Genomic DNA, 23,613 nt, shown 5'->3' with positions numbered 1-23,613 from the left:
CCACCAACGATGCAGGCGTGCTCGCAGTCAAAGCGCTCCAGAGTCACCTGCTCCACGGGCTTGAACTGGTCGGCTTTGAGCTTCTCACTTCGCTGGCAAACATAGCCTCGGCGGGCATCGTCGAGTTGATACAGTTCGCCTCCCCAAAATACAGAAACTTCAGCTCAAATCGAAGCCTCAGATTTACATGAATATACAAGCACTGATGATGAACAGAGCTTTCTACCTCTTGGGCATGCTGTAACCCCAACGACGCAAGCTTGGTCATGATCAAAGGGCTCCAGGGTCACCTGCTCCGAGGGCTTGAACTGGTCGGCCTTCAGCTTCTCCACTTTGCAGGCAGACACAGCCTCGGTGGTCATGGTTGAGTTGAGTAAAAAATGTCTGCTCAAATGGTAGCTTCAGAGTAGCATGAATAAGTCTACAAGCACTGATGGTGAACAAAGGTTTCTACCTCTTGCCTCTTGAATCTTGATATATCTTCTATATCTTACAAACAAGTCTGTTCATATATTGACCAAGTGGTGTCATTTTTTTGCTATGCCAATGAATTATTACTCTTTGGGGATGTACAACGCAAACTGAAGAACACGAAAAAGGCAGAGTACCCATGTGGCTGACTTCAGTTTAAATAATCCACAAACCTATACACTTCATTTGTTACAGTACTAACATACAAATACCAATACATCAGTACAATACATACGTCCAGCCAAGGCCCCTTTAGGGTTACACAAATAGAGATATGGTGCGAACATACAAATAATATTTAGGTACAAACAATTCGCTTGCTGCGGAGTTTGGCACTTCATGGTGCACCGTCTTGAGTTTTCTCCATCACGTGAGCCCACCTTACAGCCACTTGCACATAAACCATGTCGTACATCATATCAACAAACTGGAAGAAGGCAGCCCTCCATGTCCTCTTCATCAACATGGTGCAGAAAACTGTCCACAGACCCACCACAAATCCAATGCTCATGGCAAGATAAACAGATGGCATATGATCTATATCTTCAAGGCCACTTTGCTCTGCATCATGTGTTGAGCAGCTCCTGCCAACAGGATCTCCACAAAGACCAGGGTTACCGATGTAGATATACATCTGGTTATCAAGAGCTTGTAGCTGTTGGCCGGATGGTATTGCACCGGACAGATTGTTGTATGACAAGTTCAAGTGGCTCAAATAAGTTAAAGCTGACAAACTTGATGGTATTGAACCAGAAAACTCATTGAAGGATAGGTCGAGTGAGTCCAACTGCCTTAAATCACCAATTTTGTTTGGGATTGCTCCTGTGAGGTGGTTGTTTGACAAGTTCAGATTGGTAAGCCCAATGAGTAAATGTATCTCCTCTGGAATCTGTCCTGCCAAACTATTACTTGACAAATCAAGAACTACCAGTAGCTGGTAAATTGCAAAGGTGTAGTCACGCTTTTGGTCCTTTGTGATTACTGGGATGCTCTCTTCATATATGTAATCTCCGGTGTCATGTGACACCACTGTCATCATTGCCTTCAGGTTTGACAAAGACCATGGTATGCTTCCTGTTATCTTGTTGTGTGCTATGTCCAAATAATGAAGGTCGTGAAGGGAAGTGAGACTCTTAGGAATATGACCATTGAACATATTTGATCTCACTCTTAATATTTTCAAGTGTGGCACTTTTTCTGGTAACCATTCTGGCAATCCTCCAACAAACCTATTGTAAGAAAGATCAAGGAACATCAATCCTGATGACCTTTGAAGAAATTTAGGGAATTCACCAGTGAGATCATTGTTATTCAAGGCTAAGCTCAGCATGTCAGAGCCAAATTGATCTGTAGAGTTTGGAACAAGTTCCTTTTGGCACTGCATAATATCTCCTGTTAACTGGTTTCCTGATAGGTCCAACCTTTTCAGTTTAGTCAATTGGCATATAGACGACGGGATGGTGCCTATGAATTGATTGTTTGCAAGCAACAACTCTTCGAGTAGTGGAGCATTTAACTCTGATGGCAATGAACCAGATAAAGTGTTTGAAGATAGGTTCAGTCGTACTATATTTATAGGCAACTGTGGGACTTGACCTGTAAACATATTGGATCCGAGATATATATGATCAGCTGACATGTGTTGTAGATCTGATGGTATTGACCCATGCAATTTGTTTCCTGATACTTGCAAGAAGGAAGCTCGAGAAAATGTAACCCAAAACCAATCAGGAATAACATCATCAAGATTTGCATTACTGAGAACAAGGACATCAATGTCAGATTGCCATTTAAGCCACTCAGGAAATCTAGGGCCCAATTGACATGACCGGAATATTGCGTACTTCAACCTAAATGCAGGAACCCATTTTTGGTTGATAGCTAATCTCACAGAGTTGTACGAAAAGTCCAGATACTTTAAATTCAATAGGCCTGTAAAATGTTCCCCCACGAGCACACTATTTAATTTATTATGGCTGAGGTCCAAATGCTTTAAATTATCTAAACTTGCTGACTGTTCTTTCAAGAGAAAATCACTAAAGTTATTACTGCTGAGGTCCAAAATCTTTAAGTTGCCCAAACTTGCAAATTGTTCATTGGAGAGCACACCACTGAAGTTATTGCAGCTAAGGTCCAAAATCTTTAAGGCGCCTAAACTTGCAAAATGTTCTTTCAATAGCACACCGCTGAAGTTATTGTGGCTGAGGTCCAAAAGCTCTAATTTCCCTAAATTTGCAAATTGTTCTTTCAAGAGCACACCGCTGAAGTTATTGTTCCCGAGGATCAGACTTTTCAAATTACTCAGTGCTCCAACTCCTACAGGTAGAGGGCCACTCAACATGTTTTCAGATGCATGAAGAACACTGAGATTGGTCATGTTACCAATCCAACTGGGAAGATTCCCGATCATATTTGCATCCTGCACCGAAAATTCTTGCAATGTATTCCATGAGCACTTTGGTAATCGCCTCATGAACTCCCCTATGCTCGAACCTATGTTGTTACCACTGAACCGCATTCTGGTCAAATTGCACAAATTTCCCAATTTTTCTGGTATCAAACCCACGAGCTGATTCCCACTTAAATCTATGACTTGAAGGGCCGTCATGTTTGCCAAATCACTAGGAATGGACCCTTCCAAGCCGGAATATCCTAGGTGAAGCTCCTTAAGGCCTGTGAGATTCCAAAACCACGCATGCTTGAGTGAAGTATCAAAGTTGTTGGACATATCAAGGACCTCAAGATGTGTGAGGTTGGAAAGTGATACACTAGCAGACATGGTACTATTGAGTCCACACCCGGACAAGCGAAGCACTTTAAGAGAAGGAAGCATGTTAACCCTCTGAAACCAATCCCCCGCAGAATAAAGATCCACACCACTCATGTCAAGATGTCTCAACAAAGAGAGACGTGGAAACCATGCAAGATCCATATCAGGATATAAATGCCAACTCACATCAAGATATTGCAACTTTGAGAGATTGCCAAATTGGGGTATTGTGAAGGCGTTATGAGACATGTCAAGGACCTCAAGATGTGTGAGGTTGGAAATTGATATACTAGCAGACACGTTACCATTGAGACCACAGTCGGACAAACGAAGCACTTTAAGAGAAGGAAGCATATTAACCCTCTGAAACCAATCCCTCGCAGAACTAAGGTCCACACGGCTCATGTCAAGATGTCTCAACAAAGAGAGACGTGGCAACCATGCAAGATCCACTATGTAAGACCAATTCCCATCATAATAGTCATAATTCCCACAGAGATCAAGATATTGCAACTTTGAGAGATTGCCAAGTTGGGAAGGTATTCTCCCACCGAATCCTGCCGACGAGAGGTTGAGATACCTTAGGTTCTTGAGAGAAGACAAGAAGACAGGGATGCTTGTGCCGTTGAAGTCATTGCAGCTCAGATCAAGATACCTCAGGTGTTGTAAAGTAGCCAAAGAAGAGCTCATCTCGCCTGCTAACAAGGTCAATGAACTGCTCCTGCTCGGGTAGCTGTAGTCGCCCATGTAGTAGTTGTAGTCGTAGCTGTTGTAGCCCATGTCGTACATGGCGTACATGTCGTACCTGTCGTACATGTCGGTGTTGCGGAGGTTGAGCTTGATGAGATAGCCCGTTCTGTTGCTGCACCGGACTCCCTTCCACTGGCAACAATCCTCACCCTGCCATGACGAGAGATGGCCGGCAGGGTCCATGAGGCTTGCCTTGAAGGACAGAAGCGCATCTCGCTCGCTGCTGATGCAGGCTCCAGACCCACTCGCTTGGCCATGGGAAGTGGATGATGGTTGGAAGATCAATAGACAAATCAGTAGTGCAGTTCCTCGGACGAGGAGCGCAAGCTTAGTCATATTGATTGGAAATGGCGGATGGAAAGGAGAATGGATGACAGAGCAGCTTATCTCTATCCCGGTTCCACCACAACCGCAGTATAGGAGTATGGTCTACAACCCACGTCTTGATCTTGGTCTTGTCATGCATACTTTTCCTATACTCAAGGTGTGGCTATAATTTGTTGATTCGGACAGCCCACCATGCACAGCACGGCACAAGTTGGAGTTGTAATCTGTATCCAGCATTCGCTCAATAACACACATTGTGTGTCACGTCTAGCATTAAGATCTAGAGAGTTATTTTAGTGTTGGCAACCCCTCCGTCTACCTGAAATACACAAATTTAGATGCATAAATACAAAGACTCGTAGCTCTCAGTAGTTGTCAGTACTCAGCAATCAGCAAAACGAATCAAAAGGGCAGTATTTCAAAAAAAAAACTCGTCAGAATTTTACCAACCACTCCCATTGTATGGTCCACAAGCAAAGCCAGTCCAGGTCTTGGTCTTTGTCATGCTGTATGCATACTTTTCTTATAGTCAAGTCAAGTTATGGCCGAATGATTTGGACAATCGACCGCGCCGAGCACGGCACGGCACGGCAGACATCATAGCAATTTTCTGATGTTCAAACAGATTACTGTAACCCCATGATGGCCAAACAGATAACTGTGCAAAAGATGAGCATTTCCTGCTCAAATCAAGTTTGCGTCAGAGATACAACGATGTTCAGAACAATTCTCTTGCAGGCCACAAGCGGCTACCTGCAGACTTGCTTTGAGTCTGATAGGTGAGATGTTCTTTTCCTTTTCCTTTGTTTTATTCTTGCTGGACGGTGTACTAGCAATTGAACAGGCAAATGAGCTGTGCAGATGGTGTGGAAAGTGTTATAGGATTAATTAACATGTGTCAGTTATGCATTCGCAGTCCACGTCATGGTCTTGCACTGCATGCGTACTTTTTTTCTAGTCAAGTCAAGTTTTGGCCGAATGATTTGGGCAGTTGACCATGCTGAGCACGGCAGACCATTTGCACGTTGGTCATGTTGATTAGGAATTTGGAGGGCAAGATTTAGCCCTCCCTGTTTCATCTTATCCCTTAATATAGATTAGGAATAGGGTAGTTTTCTCCTTGCTGCTGGCTGGAAATTACACCACATGGAAGTTATGGAACACAGAACAAAATCAGCTGAGAATATCTTGCTTAGCTTAGATTTGTCTTAAATTGATGACGATGTAGCAAAAGTAGAGGAACTAATCGGTTGGAAACAGAGCAGGACACGCTTCACCTACAAGTCTAGCGTAGTAATCTAGAAAGCCAACTGACAACTCTGAATTGCTCTGCTCTGCTCCGCTCCCTCTGAGTGAAATAGAAAGCGAACCTGTGAGAGCAGTCGATGATGAGGCGCTTGAGCTCGTCGGCATCGAAGCGGGAGTAGAGGAGGGCCGCGACGGATGCATCGTCGAAGAGGTGCGCGTCGCTCCCCAGCCGCCCCACCGCGTGCACCGCCGTCGTCGCTCCCCAAACAGTATAAAATCATGCTTAGTTCCAGCTTGTGAGTTGTGAATTGTGACGCCAATTTGCTACGGTCTCCAAACATAAGTGTCAGCTAGCTTGTGTTGCTAATTTGCCGCACTGCAGTTCACTCAACCACTGCAGTTTTATGATACCGATGTGTTTTTCTCTATAAATTAAGACGGAGTTTCGTGACATGATGGACAAAGAGCCAGAGCCGTCTCTGCTAGTGACATGACCTGAGAACTCCACATTCGACCTCTTCCTCCACCCCGTTCTTGCATCCACCTGCTAGGACTTACAAATAGGAACAGTAACTAGCACCCATATCACATAAGTCATGATAACAATGATCTCCTATTTTAACAGAAATAACAGGCACGCTTACCATAGGTCTATGTTTATCTTTAGCACAAGGTTTGGCAATTCTAGCGGTTTCACCGCAGAAATGAATAACATGCCCATCAATATTATCAGACAAGAGATCTTTAACAATAACAATATTAGGTTCAACTTTAACTTGCTCAGGAGGTGTATAAATTCTAATATTGCTTTTACGAACCACAGTTGAAGCTTTAGCATGATCCTTTATCCTAATAGGGAAAGGTGGTTTCTCAATATAAGAAGTAGGAACAACAGGATCATTATAAGTAATAATCTTTTCTTCAACTTTAGTAGGTGCAGCTACTTTTACTTCTATGGGAGGATGATATTTAAACCACTTCTCCTTGGGGAGATCAACATAAATAGCAAAATATTCACAGAATGAAGCTACTATCTCAGAGTCAAGTCCATATTTAGTGCTAAATTTACGGAAAACATCGGTATCCATAAAAGATTTAACACAATCAAACTTAGGTGTCATACCTGACTCCTTACCTTCGTCGAGATCCCAATCTTCAGAATTGCGGTTAATTCTATCCAATAAATTCCATCTAAATTCAATAGTCTTCATCATAAAAGAGCCAGCACAAGAAGTATCGAGCATGGATTAATTATTATGAGAAAGCCGAGCATAAAATTTTTGAAGAATTATTTCTCTTGAGAGCTCATGATTGGGGCATGAATATAACATTGATTTAAGCCTCCCCCAAGCTTGAGCGATACTTTCTCCTTCGCGACGCCAAAAATTATATATATAATTGCGATCATGATGAACAAAATGCATAGGATAATACTTCTGATGAAATTCCAATTTCATTCGTTTATAGTTCCATGACTTCGTATCATCACATAGCCTATACCATGTCGATGCATCTCCCTTCAAAGATAAAGGGAATACCTTCTTCTTAACAACATAATCGGGTATACCTACAAGCTTAAATAATCCACAAACTTTATCCACATATATTAGGTGCTCATCAGGATGCTTTGTTCCATCTCCTACAAAAGGATTATCTAGCAGTTTTTCTAACATACCCGAAGGAACTTCAAATGGAATAATTTCATTTTCAGTAGGTTCAGTAGGTTGAGGAGCAACTCTTTGCTCTACTGGTCGGGGTGAAGATACCCCAAACAAGCCCCTCAGAGGATTACTTTCCATAGTAACAAGTGACAGTAAATTTCAGCACACTATATAAATTTTTTCTTACTAAATTTCACCTACCAAAGGCGCTTCACTCCCCGGCAACGGCGCCCGAAAAGAGTCTTGATGACCCACAAGTATAGGGGATCTATCGTAGTCCTTTCGATAAGTAAGAGTGTCGAACCCAACGAGGAGCAGAAGGAAATGATAAGCGGTTTTCAGCAAGGTACTCTCTGCAAGTACTGAAATAAGTGGTAACAGATAGTTTTGTGATAGGATAATTTGTAACGAGCAACAAGTAACAAAAGTAAATAAAGTGCAGCAAGGTGGCCCAATCCTTTTTGTAGCAAAGGACAAGCCTGGACAAACTCTTATATAAGGAAAAGCGCTCCCGAGGACACATGGGAATATCGTCAAGCTAGTTTTCATCACGTTCATATGATTCGCGTTCGGTACTTTGATAATTTGATATGTGGGTGGACCGGTGCTTGGGTGTTGTTCTTACTTGAACAAGCATCCCACTTATGATTAACCTCTATTGCAAGCATCCGCAACTACAACAAAAGTATTAAGGTAAACCTAACCATAGCATGAAACATATGGATCCAAATCAGCCCCTTACGAAGCAACGCATAAACTAGGGTTTAAGCTTCTGTCACTCTAGCAACCCATCATCTACTTATTACTTCCCAATGCCTTCCTCTAGGCCCAAATAATGGTGAAGTGTTATGTAGTCGACGTTCACATAACACCACTAGAGGCTAGACAACATATATCTCATCAAAATATCGAACGAATACCAAATTCACATGACTACTAATAGCAAGACTTCTCCCATGTCCTCAGGAACAAACGTAACTACTCATAAAGCATATTCATGTTCATAATCAGAGGGGTATTAATATGCATAAAGGATCTGAACATATGATCTTCCACCAAATAAACCAACTAGCATCAACTATAAGGAGTAATCAACACTACTAGCAACCTACTAGTACCAATCCCGGACTTGGAGACAAGAATTGGATACAAGCGATGAACTAGGGTTTTGAGAGGAGATGGTGCTGATGAAGATGTTGATGGAGATTGCCCTCTCCCGATGAGAGGAGCGTTGGTGATGACGATGGTGATGATTTCCCCCTCCCGGAGGGAAGTGTCCCCGGCAGAATAGCTCTGCCGGAGCCCTAGATTGGTTCCGCCAAGGTTCCGCCTCGTGGCGGCGGAGTCTCGTCCCGAAAGGTTTCTTATGATTTTTCCCTTGACGAAAGACTTCATATAGCAGAAGATGGCCATCGGAGAGCCCACAGGGGGCCCACGAGGCAGGGGGCGCGCCCTGGGGGGTAGGGCGCGCCCCCACCCTCGTGGCCAGGTGGGTCCGCCTCTGGTGTACTTCTTCCGCTCAATATTTTTTATTATTTCCAAAAATGACTTTCGTGGAGTTTCAGGACTTTTGGAGTTGTGCAGAATAGGTCTCTAATATTTGCTCCTTTTCCAGCCGAGAATTCCAGCTGCCGGCATTCTCCCTCCTTGTGTAAACCTTGTAAAATAAGAGAGAATAGGCATAAGTATTGTGAGATAACGTGTAATAACAATCCATAACGCAATAAATATCGATATAAAAGCATGATGCAGAATGGACGTATCACATGGCTCCATTCCGGGCCACCTCGGCGTTCAATTGCAACCGAGAGAGCGGGCATTTCCTTTTTTGGAAGGACTACTTTGATACAACCTATTTTCAAACATCAAAAATTCCGCCGCCGTTTTCGTATGAGTAGGCATCTTTTCAACCGTATTAGAGAGGGGGTAGTCGGCTATGATGACTATTTCGAGTGCAAAGAGGATGCCGTTGGCAAGATTGGTTTCTCCTCTTATCAAAAATGCACTGCCGCCATCTGAATGCTTGCATACGGAGTGCCCGGTGATCTCATTGACGAGTACGTCCGTATGAGCGAGTCTACATGCCTAGACTCCCTGTATAAGTTCTGCAAGGCTGTTATTGTTGTGTTTGGCCCTGAGTACTTGAGAGAGCCGACTCCTGAAGACACAGCCCGTTTGTTGGCGATGAATGCCAGCAGGGGCTTCCCAGGGATGCTTGGCAGCATAGACTGCATGCACTAGGAGTGGAAGAACTGCCCTTCTACTTGGCAAGGGCAGTATAAGGGGCATGTCAGGGCTTGCACTGTCATACTAGAGGTCGTGGCGTCTCAAGATCTCTGGATCTGGCACTCTTTCTTTGGCATGGCAAGATCACACAATGATATCAACGTGCTTCAGCGCTCGCCGGTGTTTGCTAGGCTTGCCGAAGGCAACAGCCCACCAGTGAACTTTACTATCAACGGCCACAACTACGACAAAGGATACTACCTGGGTGACGGTATCTATCCTCAGTGGACCACTATTGTCAAGACAATCCCCAACCCTGTCGGAGAGAAGAGGAAAAGATTTGCCCAAGAGCAAGAGAGTGCTAGGAAGGATGACGAGCGTGCCTTTGATGTTTTGCAATCTCGATGGGGCATCGTTCGGTGTCCTGCTAATACCTGGTGCACGCAGAAACTGTGGGAGGTAATGACTGCTTGTGTGATCATGCACAATATGATCGTAGAAGACGAGCGCCCGAAACGTCTGTACGATCAAGGGTTTCAGTTTCAGGGTGAGAATGTTGTGCCTGAGCACGGAATAGCGGTAACGTTTGAACAGTTCACCCAATTTTATCATGGCATGCGTGATTGAAAAACTCACGTGTAACTGCAAAATGATTTGGTCGAGCATATGTGGGCTCATGTTGGCAACCAATAGATGTATCTTCTTTTATTCGGCTTGCAAAACTATGTGAGACATTTTTATTTTTATTCGGCTTGTAAGACTATGCTATTTTATTCGGTCCAAACTATGTTTATTTGACTATATGTTTAAATGTAAATTCAATGCAAAAATGAACTGTTTGTTGAAATAGGGCGGTCAGCCGCCACGCCGGCACATATGGGTAGGCGCGTTAGACGCGCTCCTGACTGATATGTAAAACAGAGCGGACGCCGGGCGGGCGGCCGACCCAAACGGATAAAATCACCGTCTGTTTTGGTCGGCCCATTAAAGTTGCTCTAAGCATGTATAGGGAAACACTATATGCTACGCTAGGGGGAATGGCCGCCAAACACATCCCCGGTGGTGATGCAACTGCAATCGGCGGGCGGGTGGTGTGTGTTGAGTACGGACAACGAGATTCGCTTTTGATTTTCCCAGTGTGGAGCGCGCGTGCATGAGAGAGGACGGCCTGCAGCTGCGCGCCTGGCGTAGCGGGACGAGTCGTGCGTGGGAAGGAGGTTTGACTTGATCCAACAGCTGTAGTTGCACGAATCGAATGGCACGGAAGGTGGCCGATCTGGTAGTCTAGCCGGCTGACCGACGCAGAGCACTACCCAAAGGGGGCCGCCAGCTCACTGATCCGCGTAGTCCGCGTCGTGGCGAGTGGCCCCTCCCCTCCGTGCCGGGAGAGAAAAATTCTACCGCGCGACGCGTACGGCTCCGCTGCTGCACCATGCATGCATGCACGCCTGCATGGATCACGGATCACGAGGCCGCAGCTTCAGCATGCTGCCGTGTTGACCTAATGCGGATGACACCATTGCTGCTGCGCTGCACCGGCCACCGCGACCTCCAAGAGAACTGGCAACGTTGCCCGCCACCGTCCTCTTACCACGCTCTCCATGGCCGATGATGTTCTCACGGCGCTGCCCGACACGGCACGTTCTCGGCCAAACATCGTCCAAAGCAAGCTCGGTGGCTCTCGTGTGCTTCAGGGGCCACCTCATGAATCACCACCGAGGCTCCGACAATCGTATTCATGACGTGCCAGCGTACGTCCAACGGCCCTCACTCAGCGGCTAGCCCCACGCTGCTGTGACTCGTGTGCCAAATAATAAGGAAAGTCACTGATACTCCGTTCGAAAAATAATAAGGAAAGATAAGTCAGTGGTGCTGGACGGCGGTGCACATGCCATGCCCCTACCACGTACTGTACGTTGGTCCGGGAGCTTTTCCGTCCGCAGTGGCGCCAATGCAAAACAAAAGAGGTAATTAAGAGTAATTGGTTTCTCGCGATGGCCAAGTGTTGCTCTCTCGAGTCTCGGCGATAGATTAGAGCCACTCTTCCGTTCGTTAAGGGTTTCAGCACTGCTCTTAGCCTTGTTGCTAAACATATATAAGTGGACGCGGAGGAATTGATCACGAGCACACAGGCGCTCGTTATCTGTCCCCTCGAATATGGCCTCGTGATTCGTCTTAGCGCGCACACGTGACCGGTGCTGGGCCCAGCAGTCGACGTGGAAATTGGAAAGTAATGGATAAATTGTCCTCGACGGTGGGTCTGAATTGCTCGTACTTTCGAGGCCGGCAGGAATTGACTTCAGATCCGTTGCTTGGATCATCGTGCGATTACTGATCCGTGAATCATGCGTGCTAACGACGTGATTTCGCTGGAGTAAATGCAGAATGGGTAGGTGGGGCGAACTCCTTCCTACCTCCACTTCCTGCCGCTAACGTCGTACTGCGGACGGCTGGGCGGCGGCTCTACCACCACCTTAGGGTTGCGGTCTCCCGGCTCCGACGGCGATGGAGTTCTTGCTGCATCCGTTCAACAGGTGCTAATCTTGCTCCTCCGTGTCAACTTGCTCACTCTTGGATTGGGTTTGGACTGGCTTCCGGATTTGAGTTAGGCGCTGGATCTAACTTTACCTCTGGTTGGTGTGTTCTTGCAGAAGGACTCTGATTGAGGAAGTGAATGACAGCGAGGTACCGACGGAGCCAACGCGATATCCTGTTGTTCCGGTGCCGGCGTCGTCGTTGCCGGCGGCGAGTGCATCCAGCGCAGATGCGCTTATCTGTTCGCCACCTCATGGAGCAACAGTGGAGGGTGGTGAGAGGCCGCAGGCATCTGAACACTCAATAGAGCAAGTTGATCCACAGGCTCCGGGATGGACAAGAAGGTATGTATGTGTAGCTGATTCGAATTGTATGACTGAATATTGTAGACAGATAATTGGATTCGTGCTAGGATTAGTTGGTGGACTAATCTCTCTGGTGTGGGCTGGTCTACTGAAAACTCTGCAATTGACAATGTTTGCTGTAGATGAAAGTAAATTACTCCAGAAAAGATGAAATAATAGAATTCACTCTGAACTGGGACCTGTATTATATAGCCAGTAGGACTGAAATCATATTGCGCATCCGGTGGTATTCCTGAAAGTGTGAAATTGTAGCATGCGACAGCTGCATGGGTAAAACAATGAGACGCACCTATGCAGTAAGATTTGTATGTAAACATTGCGGTATTTAAGAAGAATACATTTCCGTGGCTGATGTACGCAGGGTCAGGGTTGGGGCTGCTGCGCCAGGGCGTGCCCCCTGCCCGGATAGGATGACAGCCCTGGAGAAATCGGTCAGAGTTTTTGCTGAAACTCCTGGTGAGAATGTAATCGTGCCGAAGATAGGGGTCAGCTTCGATACTCTCGGAGAAGCATATGATTTTTACAATCTGTATTCATGGGAGAAAGGGTTCGGCATTAGATATGGGAAGAGCAGGCTGAATGTCAACAGGGCGAAGTGCATGCAAGAGATAGTTTGTGGCTGTGCGGTATAGCATCTTTCTGCTTGTACCAACTGACTTATACATCAGAAATTCTTTCTATGTCGTGAAGTATCTGGCGTCGTGCTTGCTTAATATTGTTCCAGGGGAAACCAATTGTCGAGAATACCCGGTCATGTCGATGTGAATGCCCTGCTCTAATACGGTTGCTGCATTCAAAAGATAATGGGTGGTATATAGCAGAGCACCGGGAGCAGCACAATCACTCGTTGTCACCTACGTACGGGCAAACTTTGCACTGGCCATCACACAAGCATATCGATGTATACAGCAGAGATTTGGTGAAGCAGCTGAGGGAAAATAATGTGAACCTGCCGAAAGTGTACGACATCATAGGCAGTTTTTTTTGGGAAGATGGAAAATGTACTATTAACAAAGAGAGCATTGCGGAACTTGTGTGGGAAAATTGGACGTGATCAGGCTGAAGATGATGTCCGCAAAACAATGGAGGTATTTCAGGAGCTAGGTGCTAAAGATCAACAGTTCACATATCGAGTCCAAGCTGCCAAGGACGGAAGGATAGGTACTCTTATGTGGGCTACTGGTAACAGCAGATTGCAGTACACCTTCTTCGGAGACGTCGTGACATTCGATACAACTTACAGGACCAACCTGTACGACATGCCTTTCGGGCTTTTTGTTGGAGTGAACAACCACTTTCAGAGCATTATACTGGCCGGCGTCTTGGTGAGAGATGAGAAGGTGGAAACATTTGAATGGGTTTTTGCAGAGTTTGTCAGAATGATGGGTGGCAATGCGCCGAAAACAATTCTAACAGGTATAAAACATTGGTTAGGAGTATCATTGTACAAAATGTAGTAATTAATGGATAGGTTGTTCGTGCGTGCATAACCCAGTTGTTATACATTTTGTTTTGCAGACCAAAATCGCGCGATGGAGGTGGCCGTAATGAATGTGATGCCAAATACGGTGCACCGGTGGTGCAAGTGGCATGTGCTGAAGAAGGCGAAGGAGTCATTGGGGCGATTGTACTTCATAAAGAGTGATTTCCAAGCAGAGTTTCACAAGGTCGTTAATCACATGCGGACAATTGATGAGTTTGAAGAGGCCTGGAAGTACCTAATAGATAAATACAACCTGAAGTCGCACGAGTACATGACTAATATATATGAGACACGTCACAAGTGGGCAAAGTCGTACTTCAAAGGTGTGTTTTGTGCTAAAATGACTAGCACTCAGCGGAGTGAAAGTGTGAACCATATGTTGAAGAACTATATACCCCCAAGATGTCCTATGCATCTGTTTGTGAGGAAATACATGGTGCTGCAGTTTGTCAGGGAAGCGGAGGAAAATTATGAGGAGAAGAGGACCCTAATTGTAAGAAATAACCTCTTTCGCGAATGATCTGACAAGTCATTCAGCTGTTTTTCTCTTTTCTGAAAGCTTCATCACCATCATGCGCACAGAAAACTTACCGCAAAATTCACACACTTGTAGAATCGACGGCCGGCGTTGGCTCCAGAACGAGGGATCCAGGTATACACCCGATTGCCGCACCCTGCACATGGGACCAGGGGCAAGACCTCATCCTGCGCAGCCGATGAAGATGATGCAGACATGGTTGAGGGCGAGCTCGTACTGGGAATGGCTCGGCTACGATTGTATACAAGTACTGATCTGTGACATGAACCAACTGGGATAAGGTGCTTAAGTAGATGTGAACCGTGCTGGGTAAGATTCCTGCCTCCAACGGGTAGATGCATTAAATAAGTGTGCAACCACCCGTTAGATGAGGTGCAGCGGTCAGCCTCCGCAGGATGAGGTGCCTGTCGAAGAAGGTGAAATTCCAGAAGTTGGTGGTGGTCCTGGTGTTCCGATGTAAATTTTCTGTTTAATCCTCTTTGCTTGATTGTGCGGTGAATCCTAGTGGTGACTGATGGTCTGATGCTGGCTGTAATTTGAAATATGCAGGGGTCCTCTGCAGGAGTTGGAAGGTGTTGTCCATGAAGGTGGTGCTCTCTAAATGGTTAGGGTTGGTTCGGAAAGGTATGGCTGCCTTGAGTTTTTGGTTTATTAAAGACAGGCAAATGCCCTTACTCTGAACTTGTTAATCCAGATGTATGCATCGTTGTTTTGTGACCTCCCCAACCTTGTGATTGTTGCCTGGTCTGTGATTAGTTATTAATTACTTGCCTCTCTTCACTGTTTTCAAAGAAATCCATGTCACGTTCACTGTTTAAGTTAATTCCATACGCAGTTTGATTATTGTCTAGTTCTAAGAACGGATGCATGAAGTCTTGTGCCTGCTATCTTTCTCATACTGTTTTCAGTTAATTGTTTGTTTGTTGAATTGCAGATGTTTGACAGCGGCGAGTATATGAGGCAACATTGTTTTTGATGGTCGTGGTCCGGAGTCCCGAGCTTTGCTTACTATCTTGCTTCATTTTTGCAATTTGTTGAATACATATTTACAACTGTTGGGGAGCGCAACATACTGTTGTTGTGATTATGTTTGTCCTCCAGCGCTGGAGAGTTGAGTGACAGTTCTGGCTGATGCATATTTTTAGGCTGCAATCTCTATTTCTGTTTTATTGCTTGTTGAAGGCTGGACATCAGCAGTACAGGCATTTGCCACTTGATTAGCTTTGCAGGAAGAGTAGAGCAACAGGACTGCACTCTCCAGCCGAATTTTGGCAGTAGCTCTAGTGGTGCACTACAAGGTATCAGCAGTATAGAAACAACACAAGTGGTCATCCAGAAATCCACCTTGACGTACCCTGGCTTCAAATTTTGTCACTCGGGCAATTTTTTTAACTCAGACCAAGCGGATTGATTGGGCTTTGTGACGTGCGTGTTATAAACAGCAAACTGAAACCTCTTCCTCTCTGAACACTTTCTTCCAACTCCTCAAGATCACCTTATCAGGTTAAAAAAAAGATCACTTCACCTTATCTGAAAGGGAAATGATTTGATCCGGCTGACCGGCCAAGTTTTCAGCCGGACGCGTGCCAGCCATCAAATGAGATGAGATCCTCGCAACTGCTCACCAAGCTCGCCGTCGTCGACAGCTCGTTGTGACAGGGAGCACACATGGATGCTACGGCGACCAACGTTTGCTGGCACCGATGTCGCAAGCGCCACGTTTGCACACATGGATGCTGGAACCAGACACACAAAAATGCTTCAACGTATTATTTTGCTAGAACCAGAGGTTGGGGATGGCGAGCACGCAAGTCATCGCCGGCGGCGATACCGGAACAGAAATTGGGGGAGCTGTTTTCACGGCCGGCAACCCCCGCGGCACTACCATATAACTGTTGCGTCGACGTTTTTTTTTTGCTGCGAGCGATGACAACGAGGCAAAACGGGCAAGGGAACAGATCGAGGTTGGTCATGGAACTCTTTCGTGATCTGTACAATCTCTCTGTTCGATCTGTGTTCCAGTCCAAGGGGGCGAGAGGGGCGGCACACCCATCCAAGGTCATACTGTGTCACCACTTCTCTTCGCCCCTAGCAATCCATATGTGTTGTGTTGCCACTTCTCTTTTTTTCACCTATTCGTGACCAACATTATCATACTGTGCATCGCTCTTCTTCTATCCTTGTCCCTGGCGAGGCTATCCTGGACCAATGCTTGTAATTCCACAAACTTGTCTCATCTACAACACCCATGTTTCGAGGAAAAAAAATGATGGGTTGATTGAGAACAAGCTTCTTCAAGGCGCCAGTTTGGGACATAGGTCATGGCATCACACGTACTATATACGTCTATCTGCTGCTGCTGCCATCCCCAACCCACACATCCTCCTCCTGCCAGCTCCAGCACTGGGCATAGGGGCGATGACGAGATGAAAATGTGGGCTAGGAGGGCGAATGGCTTCCACTATGATGGTTTCGGCTCATTCTGGTGCCGATAGTGGTCGTTCAGTGGTCTCAGAATCTTCTTGTGATTTTTATTACGTTTGACATACTTTGTACATCCGACAAACTTTAATAATAAATCTATTTTTTCTTCTTAAAAAGGCAAACTCACGCTGGATCGATCCTTCACCCCGTAGCTATCGACCTATCCTGATTGATACACTAAATGTACATACGCAATAGTCGATGCCTCCGCCAGCCGAAAGCACAGTTTTTTTTTTTGCACTCTTATCTTTTTGCTTACCAGGCGTGAGGGGGTGCGTGTGGACAGAGGCACAACGACAGAGGAGCAGAATAGGTAATGCTAAGTTCTTTTTAGATAGGAGAGATATGGATGATCAAAGTTTTACCTAAAATACGAGAAGACTCAATAAACCCGGATGGAGGTAGTATCCAGTGCCGTAGCCAGGATATAGCTACGCCCCGGGCCAGCTTCGTTGGAACAGTAATACTGTAGCCACAGTACCCCACTGTAGCTACAATATACAAAGCGTTTTACTTCCACGCCCCAGGCCATGGCCAGGGCAGCCCGGGGCCTGGCTACGCCCTTGGTAGTATCTATTAGTGGGAAAGAGACACTTCGGAAGGCAATGGCACAAGCTATCCTGGTCTACGTTGTAAGGCTATTTGTGATGCTATTACTAGATTTGTGATGCAATGAAAAGCATGGTGAAAAATGTGCTTCCCAAAAAATTAAGGTGGTATGGGGTTTAGAGATTTATACAACATTTCTTTTGCAGGGTGAGATTTATGCTGCTTTAATGAAGCAATGTTGGCCAAACTAGAGGTTATTGTCTGAGCTATACTCGCTCTGTTGGGTTTGAAAACTTACAAACAAGGAGAAATTTAGCCCTGGAGATGGTGCAACGATTATTGTTTGGGAAGTTCAATGGATTCCGATGAGCCATGATTGCAAGATAATGGCGCCAAGGGGGAAGTGCTTGTTACATACAGTTCAAGACATGATTGATCCAATTGCAGGTGAACGGGATGGGCAGATGATCAAGGGTAATTTTTGGCCAGAGTGAATGTGGCGAGGATTCTGCAAATTCCTCTTCCTACACATGGTCAATCGGGTTTTATTGCATGGGAATTCTCCAAGTTTGCATGTTTCTCGTTGAGATCGACCTACCATGCGGCATGAGGGCATAATATAGAACGAGCGCTCGCCTCAATCAAGGGCAAAGAAGGATGGATCCGTGCCCGGCCTAGAAGGAACTTTGGGGAAGGACGGTACCCTCGAAAGTGCATATTTTCAGTTAGAGGATTTTGCAGAGTATTGTTCCTTGTTACTCCACATCGGCAGATCCAATTGTCTTCACATTGGCTGTTGCCTTGTGACCATGAGATCATGGATTCAAGTCCTGAAAACAACCTCACAACCTCTTGCAGGAATGCAGGAAAAAGCCGCATACAAAAGACCCAAAGTGGTCGGACCCTTCCCCGGACCTTGCGCAAACGGGAGCTACATACATCGGACTGCCCTTTGCCTTCCCAGCTTGTTGCATTGACCCGAAGATCTCCATCACATTTTATTTGTTTGCGATGACCGACAGGGTAATGGAGGTTTGGGAGGCTCTCGGTCTAAAGGCTTGTATTGAGTCTGTTGCTGTCCGAGAGATCAGGGGCAGCGATTCTAGAAGAACTGTTGTGTGCCGAGCTCCCATGCGGAATGGGCGTCCCAGTGGCGAATGGAATTGAAACTACTCCCTCCTTTTCATAATGTAGTGCATATAGATTTTCTAAAAAGTCAAACTTCACAAACTTTGACTAAGTTTATTGAAAAAATTATTTATATCTACAATATCACATATATAAAATATGAGAATACATCTTATGATGTATCTAATGATATGTATTTAGTATTCTAGATGTACGCAGTTTTCTCTACAAACATGGGTAAAGTTTGATTTTTTTCAAAAAAATCTATAGGCACTAAATCGTGGAAGAGGGAGTATCATTGTGGCAGGGTAGTAGATTTGATGGTAGCGTTGCCCATGAGGAGAAAATTGGGTCCGTAGCACGTTCTGCACTGATGCGTTGCTTGTGGAGCTTTGACCAAACAAACTTGTGGTGATTGAAGACATCTTGAGTTCCAAGTGACAATCGTCCCCAAGTTGATTCGTAATAAAGCAATAATATGCTTTTACCGACGAAGAAAAATGTTTTAAATTCTAAACTTATTATGAGAACGATCAGCACTACAGCATAATAATACACTAAACCTTAAAAAGACATAATACAGTTCGCGGTCGATATATATAGAAAGACTGAAACAACTCTCGACCAAAGTAACAACACTTCTAACACAGCAGTGAGCACTCTGAAATCAACCACCTCTTTTGCCTCACGTAAAAGACCTTTTTGCCTCAAGCAGCGAGCACTATGGGTACTCCATTTTTGCTACATGGCCAGGCCTCTTGGCACCAAAGTGAAATATGGCAAACGACTCAATCCCAGCTGCAAGCCTCCTCTTCAGAGAGACCCTCTGCCTTTTAGTCCAGGGGTACCTGTTAGGCTTCTCCTCGCAGTTGCCGCACTCCAACCTACTATACAGGAACACATCTGCTAGATTCACCGCCGTCACCATAACATGTCTGACATAACTCACAAAGCAGTCTTCAGATTCAAAGCCAATGATGACGAGTGTGGCCAAGCTGTGGTGTTGGAAACCTGCTGCGGCAGAGTCCCACTCTACACCCTTGTTCTCACTATATGGTAGTTCTTTCCTCTTCTCCTCATCCGTTTCTGTTAAACACGCATGATCCCATACCTGCATGCCAGGAATTAGGACAAAGATAAAAAAAATGAGTTATCTGTAGATCAGACATATTTTGTATCTGGTGAGAAAATCTTGCAAAATGTAACACTAAGCCCATGTGGGAAAAAGAGATCTTCAGGTAAGCACGTACCGTCATGTATAGCTCCTTCAGTAAGGGCGCAGCTTCAAGAATAAACATTGTCCAGGTAAGATCATACCCTTCAGGAAGACTAGCTAGATTCACAAACCTTAGTTGGCAGAAAACAGATGCCAGGGATTGCGTCGGACATTCTGGCTGCACCCAAATCTGCAACGAATAAGCATATGGTGAGATGGGCAGAGAAGAAGTGAAGCCACAACTCACAAAGCGACAATCTTTGACTTACCTTTTCGGAATTAAATTCCAACTTCAGATCTCGTATAGAGGTACCACTAAGAAACTCACTTAACTCAACCATCCTGCTGTAACTAAGGGCGAGATTTGTGAGGCTTACAGCCTCCAGCAATGGGACATGACCAATAAACAGTGGATCTTGGAACTGCAGCCAACCTTCAAAGACCATCTTTGTGAGTTGAGGGAGCCAGTTCAGCTGAACTTGTGCGAGCCTACAGTGGGCAATACTAAGCTCACTGAGATGAGCATGTTCAAGTGGCAGCGTGCTGCAATCACCAGAGTCACAATGGTACAAACGCAAATGCTTCAACCGCTTGCAAGTGATGAGGACGTTGGATATGTCCGATTCACCAAATCTCAAATTCTCTAGGTCGAGGGTAGTGAGACCACCAAATGCACTTGGGCAGGCATCAAAGAACAACATGAATTTTCTCCCAGCGGTGACCAGATCATCCTCGTCCATGTCATACCTCATAACACTGAATTTCGCGTTCTCGACCAGGTGTGCTGCCATGGCACAACCAACAGCACGCCCAATGGATATGGGGACATCATCTCCCAAGTAGAACGTCGTGGACAGAAGGCGGATGGTGTGTTCTCCAGGATTTCTACGCGTCAATATGCTCTCCATCGCTTGGACCACAGCGGCATTGATGCGAACCAATTCATTATCAGAGATGTCGGTGCATAACACGCCCTCGGGAAGGAAGTGCTGAGCACTTATTATAAGTCGAGACAGCTTGGCACAGAGTTGAGTCCACCGTCTAGAGAGGACGCTGGTTCTTGCAGCCTCGCGGAGATTGAGTCGGTCAAGAATGTTGACCAGAATGTCATCAGGCAATGCGCTGAGCCTATCAGCTCTCTTGCCTTTCTGCATCTGGCATGAAGAAAAATAAGAGTCATTTCACACTAGTTGCAAAATAAAAATCATATTCTCAGATATGCAAACTGTGTGCAATAGCAAACATGCAATTTCGATGGTAAAAGACATCCTGACTTTGACATATTTATTGTCACAGAAAAAAATGCAATTATTTTTTTGAGAGTACCCAAATTGCGTACCATAGCTTTATAGAAGAAGAGAATATTAGCCAGATGTGGAGTTGTGTTGTCGTTTGTGGCTGTCTGTGGGCTAGCCAGATGTGGAGTTGTGCTAAAAATTGAAATGATCACAGATGCAATTTTGATTCAGTCACAAAGATGCAGTTTTTATAGTCACAAAGATGCAATTTTGATGTAGATGTGCAAAATTTTCAACTTTGATTAGATCTACTGTAGTATAAAAAGGGTTCTCACAGGAAACAAAAGATCTGCCAGGGAAAAGAGGACAAATGTACTCACCGTCATGGCTCCCGCGTAGATCTGCCGAGGCCCGAGAAGAATTGGTTACCGTGAATTTGAATTTGAAAGCTGAAGGCTCACGAGTTGCCGTGAATTAGCACCGCGGTTGCCGCCAGGCCAGATATATAGCGGCTGGGTTCCCGCCAGCAATTGAAACTCGGAGACTGAATTTGAAACAGGACCTGTTTCTGATTGTATTCCGGGAAGGACTGCTTTGTTTGCGGATTGCGATTTAAAAAGGGAGGCGCTTCGATTGCGGACTGCGGCTCGGAGAGGAGCCGCTTGATTGCTTCGATTGCTGGTTGCAGCTCGGAAATAAGCAGCTCGAAATGGAGCTGCTGCTGCTTCGATTGGGGACTGCTGCTCCCAAAGGGGGAGCTGCTTATTTGGGCGCCTCTGCTCAAGCACCGCTCGATCCTCATTCGAGGCCTCCGACGGCGACGGCGACGGCGCGCGGGGGGAGCTCGGCACACGGCAGGCGGCGGCGCATCACTGACCTCCGATCCCCTTTCCTCTCCGGTGAAACCCTAGTATAGTAGTAGGAGGGGGCGGCGTGGTGGATCACCATTTTATTTGTGCGGCCTGCGATGGAGAGATAATGGCACGGATGGGCCAAGGCCCAAAGTGCGATTGCGTTCCTGAAGCTCTGGTTTGTAGTTTGTCTCAAAAAAAGAAAAAGAAAACTCTGTTTGGAGTATTATTTTTTTCTTAAAAAAAGGGGAAGGGACGCGGCGATTCGGTGCTCGAGTTCAGATGCTCCCGAAATCGTCCGCGTACATTCCTTGCTCGGGTTCCGAACAAATCACCATTTTATTTGTACGGCCTGCGATGGAGAAATATTGGCACTGATGGGCTAAGGCCCAAGTGGGATTGCGTTCCTCAAGCTCTGGTTTGTAGTAAAAAAAGGTAAATTTTCTTCTTAAAAAAAGGGAAGCTCTAGCGGATACTCAATTCGGTGCCTAGCCTCATCTACATCAGGTGAACAGTAAAAAATAGCACATTTTTAAAAAAAAATCTGAACCTTTTTTGGATGTAAGATGATTCGGTGCGCCAGGTGCGTGCAAAAATTCATGGATAAATGACATTCGAGGAACTCATGCAAAAAAAAAAAATTAGCTCTGATCATTGTTGTTTTCATAGGTTTCTCACAGGGAAAACCCTATTCGACGACCGCTACGACGAATTATTGAGGATTCTCACAGGGCAAGGATGCTGGCGACGAGAGATGGGCCGGCTCAGTTCCACCCACAGTGCGCCCAAACGGTTTTGGGATCCTTCCCTAAACCGGGGTTTTTCCAGTGTATTCTGTTTTTTCGGTTTTCTTTTTTACTTTCTATTACGCTTTTTTCTGTTTCTTTTTATGAGAAATGCTGCATGGAAAACCAAATTTTTTTCCTACGAAACACCCAAGATCTATTCTATGGAGATGCTAGCAACGAGAAGGGGGAGTGTCTACGTACCTTGTAGACCGAAAGCGTTAACGATCTGAAGATCGTGGTTGACGTAGTCGCACTCGCGTCGCGATCCAATCCGATCCAAGCACCGCACATGCGGCACCTCCGAGATTAGCACACGTTCGGTTCGGTGACGCCTTCTCCTTCTTGATCCGGCAAGCGAGGGAGAAGATGTAGATGAGATCTGATCCAACACGGCGACATAGTGATGGCGGTGGCAACGGAAATCCGGCAGGGCTTCGCCAAGCGCGTACCGGATGAGGAGATGGGAGAAGTTGGGAGAGACGACGGCCAAGGGTGGAAGGGTGGCCGCCCCCATGTGCCTCCCCTGGCTACCGGTAGTGGAATGAGAAATCCTCCTAGGGCCGGCCACAAGGGAGAAATCCTGTTAAATTTGGAGATAACATATTATCTCTAGATTCAACCATTTTAATTTAGAGATAAGACCTTATATCTAGATTTAAACAACACGGGGCTTGATGGCTGGTGTGGCTAGCCCATGTGGCTCGGTCCATGTGGGCCCTTCCCAGGTCGTTGGGCCCCACGGTGGAACCCCCGGAACCTTCTAGAACCTTCCCAGTACTCTACCGAAAATTCCCAAACTTTTCGGAACCCTGAAAAACCACTTCCCATATACAAATCTTTACCTTCGGACTATTCCGGAGCTCCCCGTGAGGTCCCGGATCCCATCGGGACTCCGAACTACTTTTGATCTTCACCATATGAATATCCCAATACTACCCTATCGTTACCGAACATTAAGTGTGTGACCCTACGGGTTTGAGAACGT

General features: G+C 45.8%; 3 protein-coding genes across 3 annotated transcripts; 1 reads left to right on the top strand and 2 right to left on the bottom strand.

Annotated features, from left to right (window-relative positions):
- Positions 1-597: 597 nt before the first annotated feature.
- LOC123146230 (receptor-like protein EIX2) lies at positions 598-4,410 on the bottom strand. Its single transcript, XM_044565839.1, has one exon. It carries the CDS (start codon positions 4,325-4,327, stop codon positions 809-811), a length of 3,519 nt encoding a protein of 1,172 aa, XP_044421774.1. The 5' UTR covers positions 4,328-4,410; the 3' UTR covers positions 598-808.
- A 7,332-nt stretch (positions 4,411-11,742) lies between these two features.
- On the top strand, positions 11,743-16,600 carry LOC123146229 (protein FAR1-RELATED SEQUENCE 5). The gene is made up of 7 exons (XM_044565838.1): positions 11,743-11,987; positions 12,105-12,332; positions 12,715-13,769; positions 13,872-14,329; positions 14,450-14,830; positions 14,924-14,998; positions 15,309-16,600. The coding sequence occupies exons 3-5, from the start codon at positions 13,346-13,348 to the stop codon at positions 14,633-14,635; spliced, it is 1,068 nt and encodes a 355-aa protein (XP_044421773.1). The 5' UTR covers positions 11,743-11,987; positions 12,105-12,332; positions 12,715-13,345; the 3' UTR covers positions 14,636-14,830; positions 14,924-14,998; positions 15,309-16,600.
- A 2,436-nt stretch (positions 16,601-19,036) lies between these two features.
- LOC123146228 (F-box/FBD/LRR-repeat protein At1g13570) lies at positions 19,037-21,934 on the bottom strand. The gene is made up of 4 exons (XM_044565837.1): positions 21,370-21,934; positions 20,021-20,905; positions 19,786-19,941; positions 19,037-19,646 (listed from the first exon to the last, which is right to left on the bottom strand). The coding sequence occupies exons 1-4, from the start codon at positions 21,373-21,375 to the stop codon at positions 19,257-19,259; spliced, it is 1,437 nt and encodes a 478-aa protein (XP_044421772.1). The 5' UTR covers positions 21,376-21,934; the 3' UTR covers positions 19,037-19,256.
- Between the last annotated feature and the right edge of the window lie 1,679 nt (positions 21,935-23,613).

The sequence above is a fragment of the Triticum aestivum genome, chromosome 6D (genome assembly GCF_018294505.1).
Source record: "Triticum aestivum cultivar Chinese Spring chromosome 6D, IWGSC CS RefSeq v2.1, whole genome shotgun sequence".
Taxonomy (NCBI): Eukaryota; Viridiplantae; Streptophyta; class Magnoliopsida; order Poales; family Poaceae; genus Triticum; species Triticum aestivum.
The sequence above is the reverse complement of the archived record's forward strand: the minus strand, read 5'-3'. Positions and strand labels throughout refer to the sequence as shown.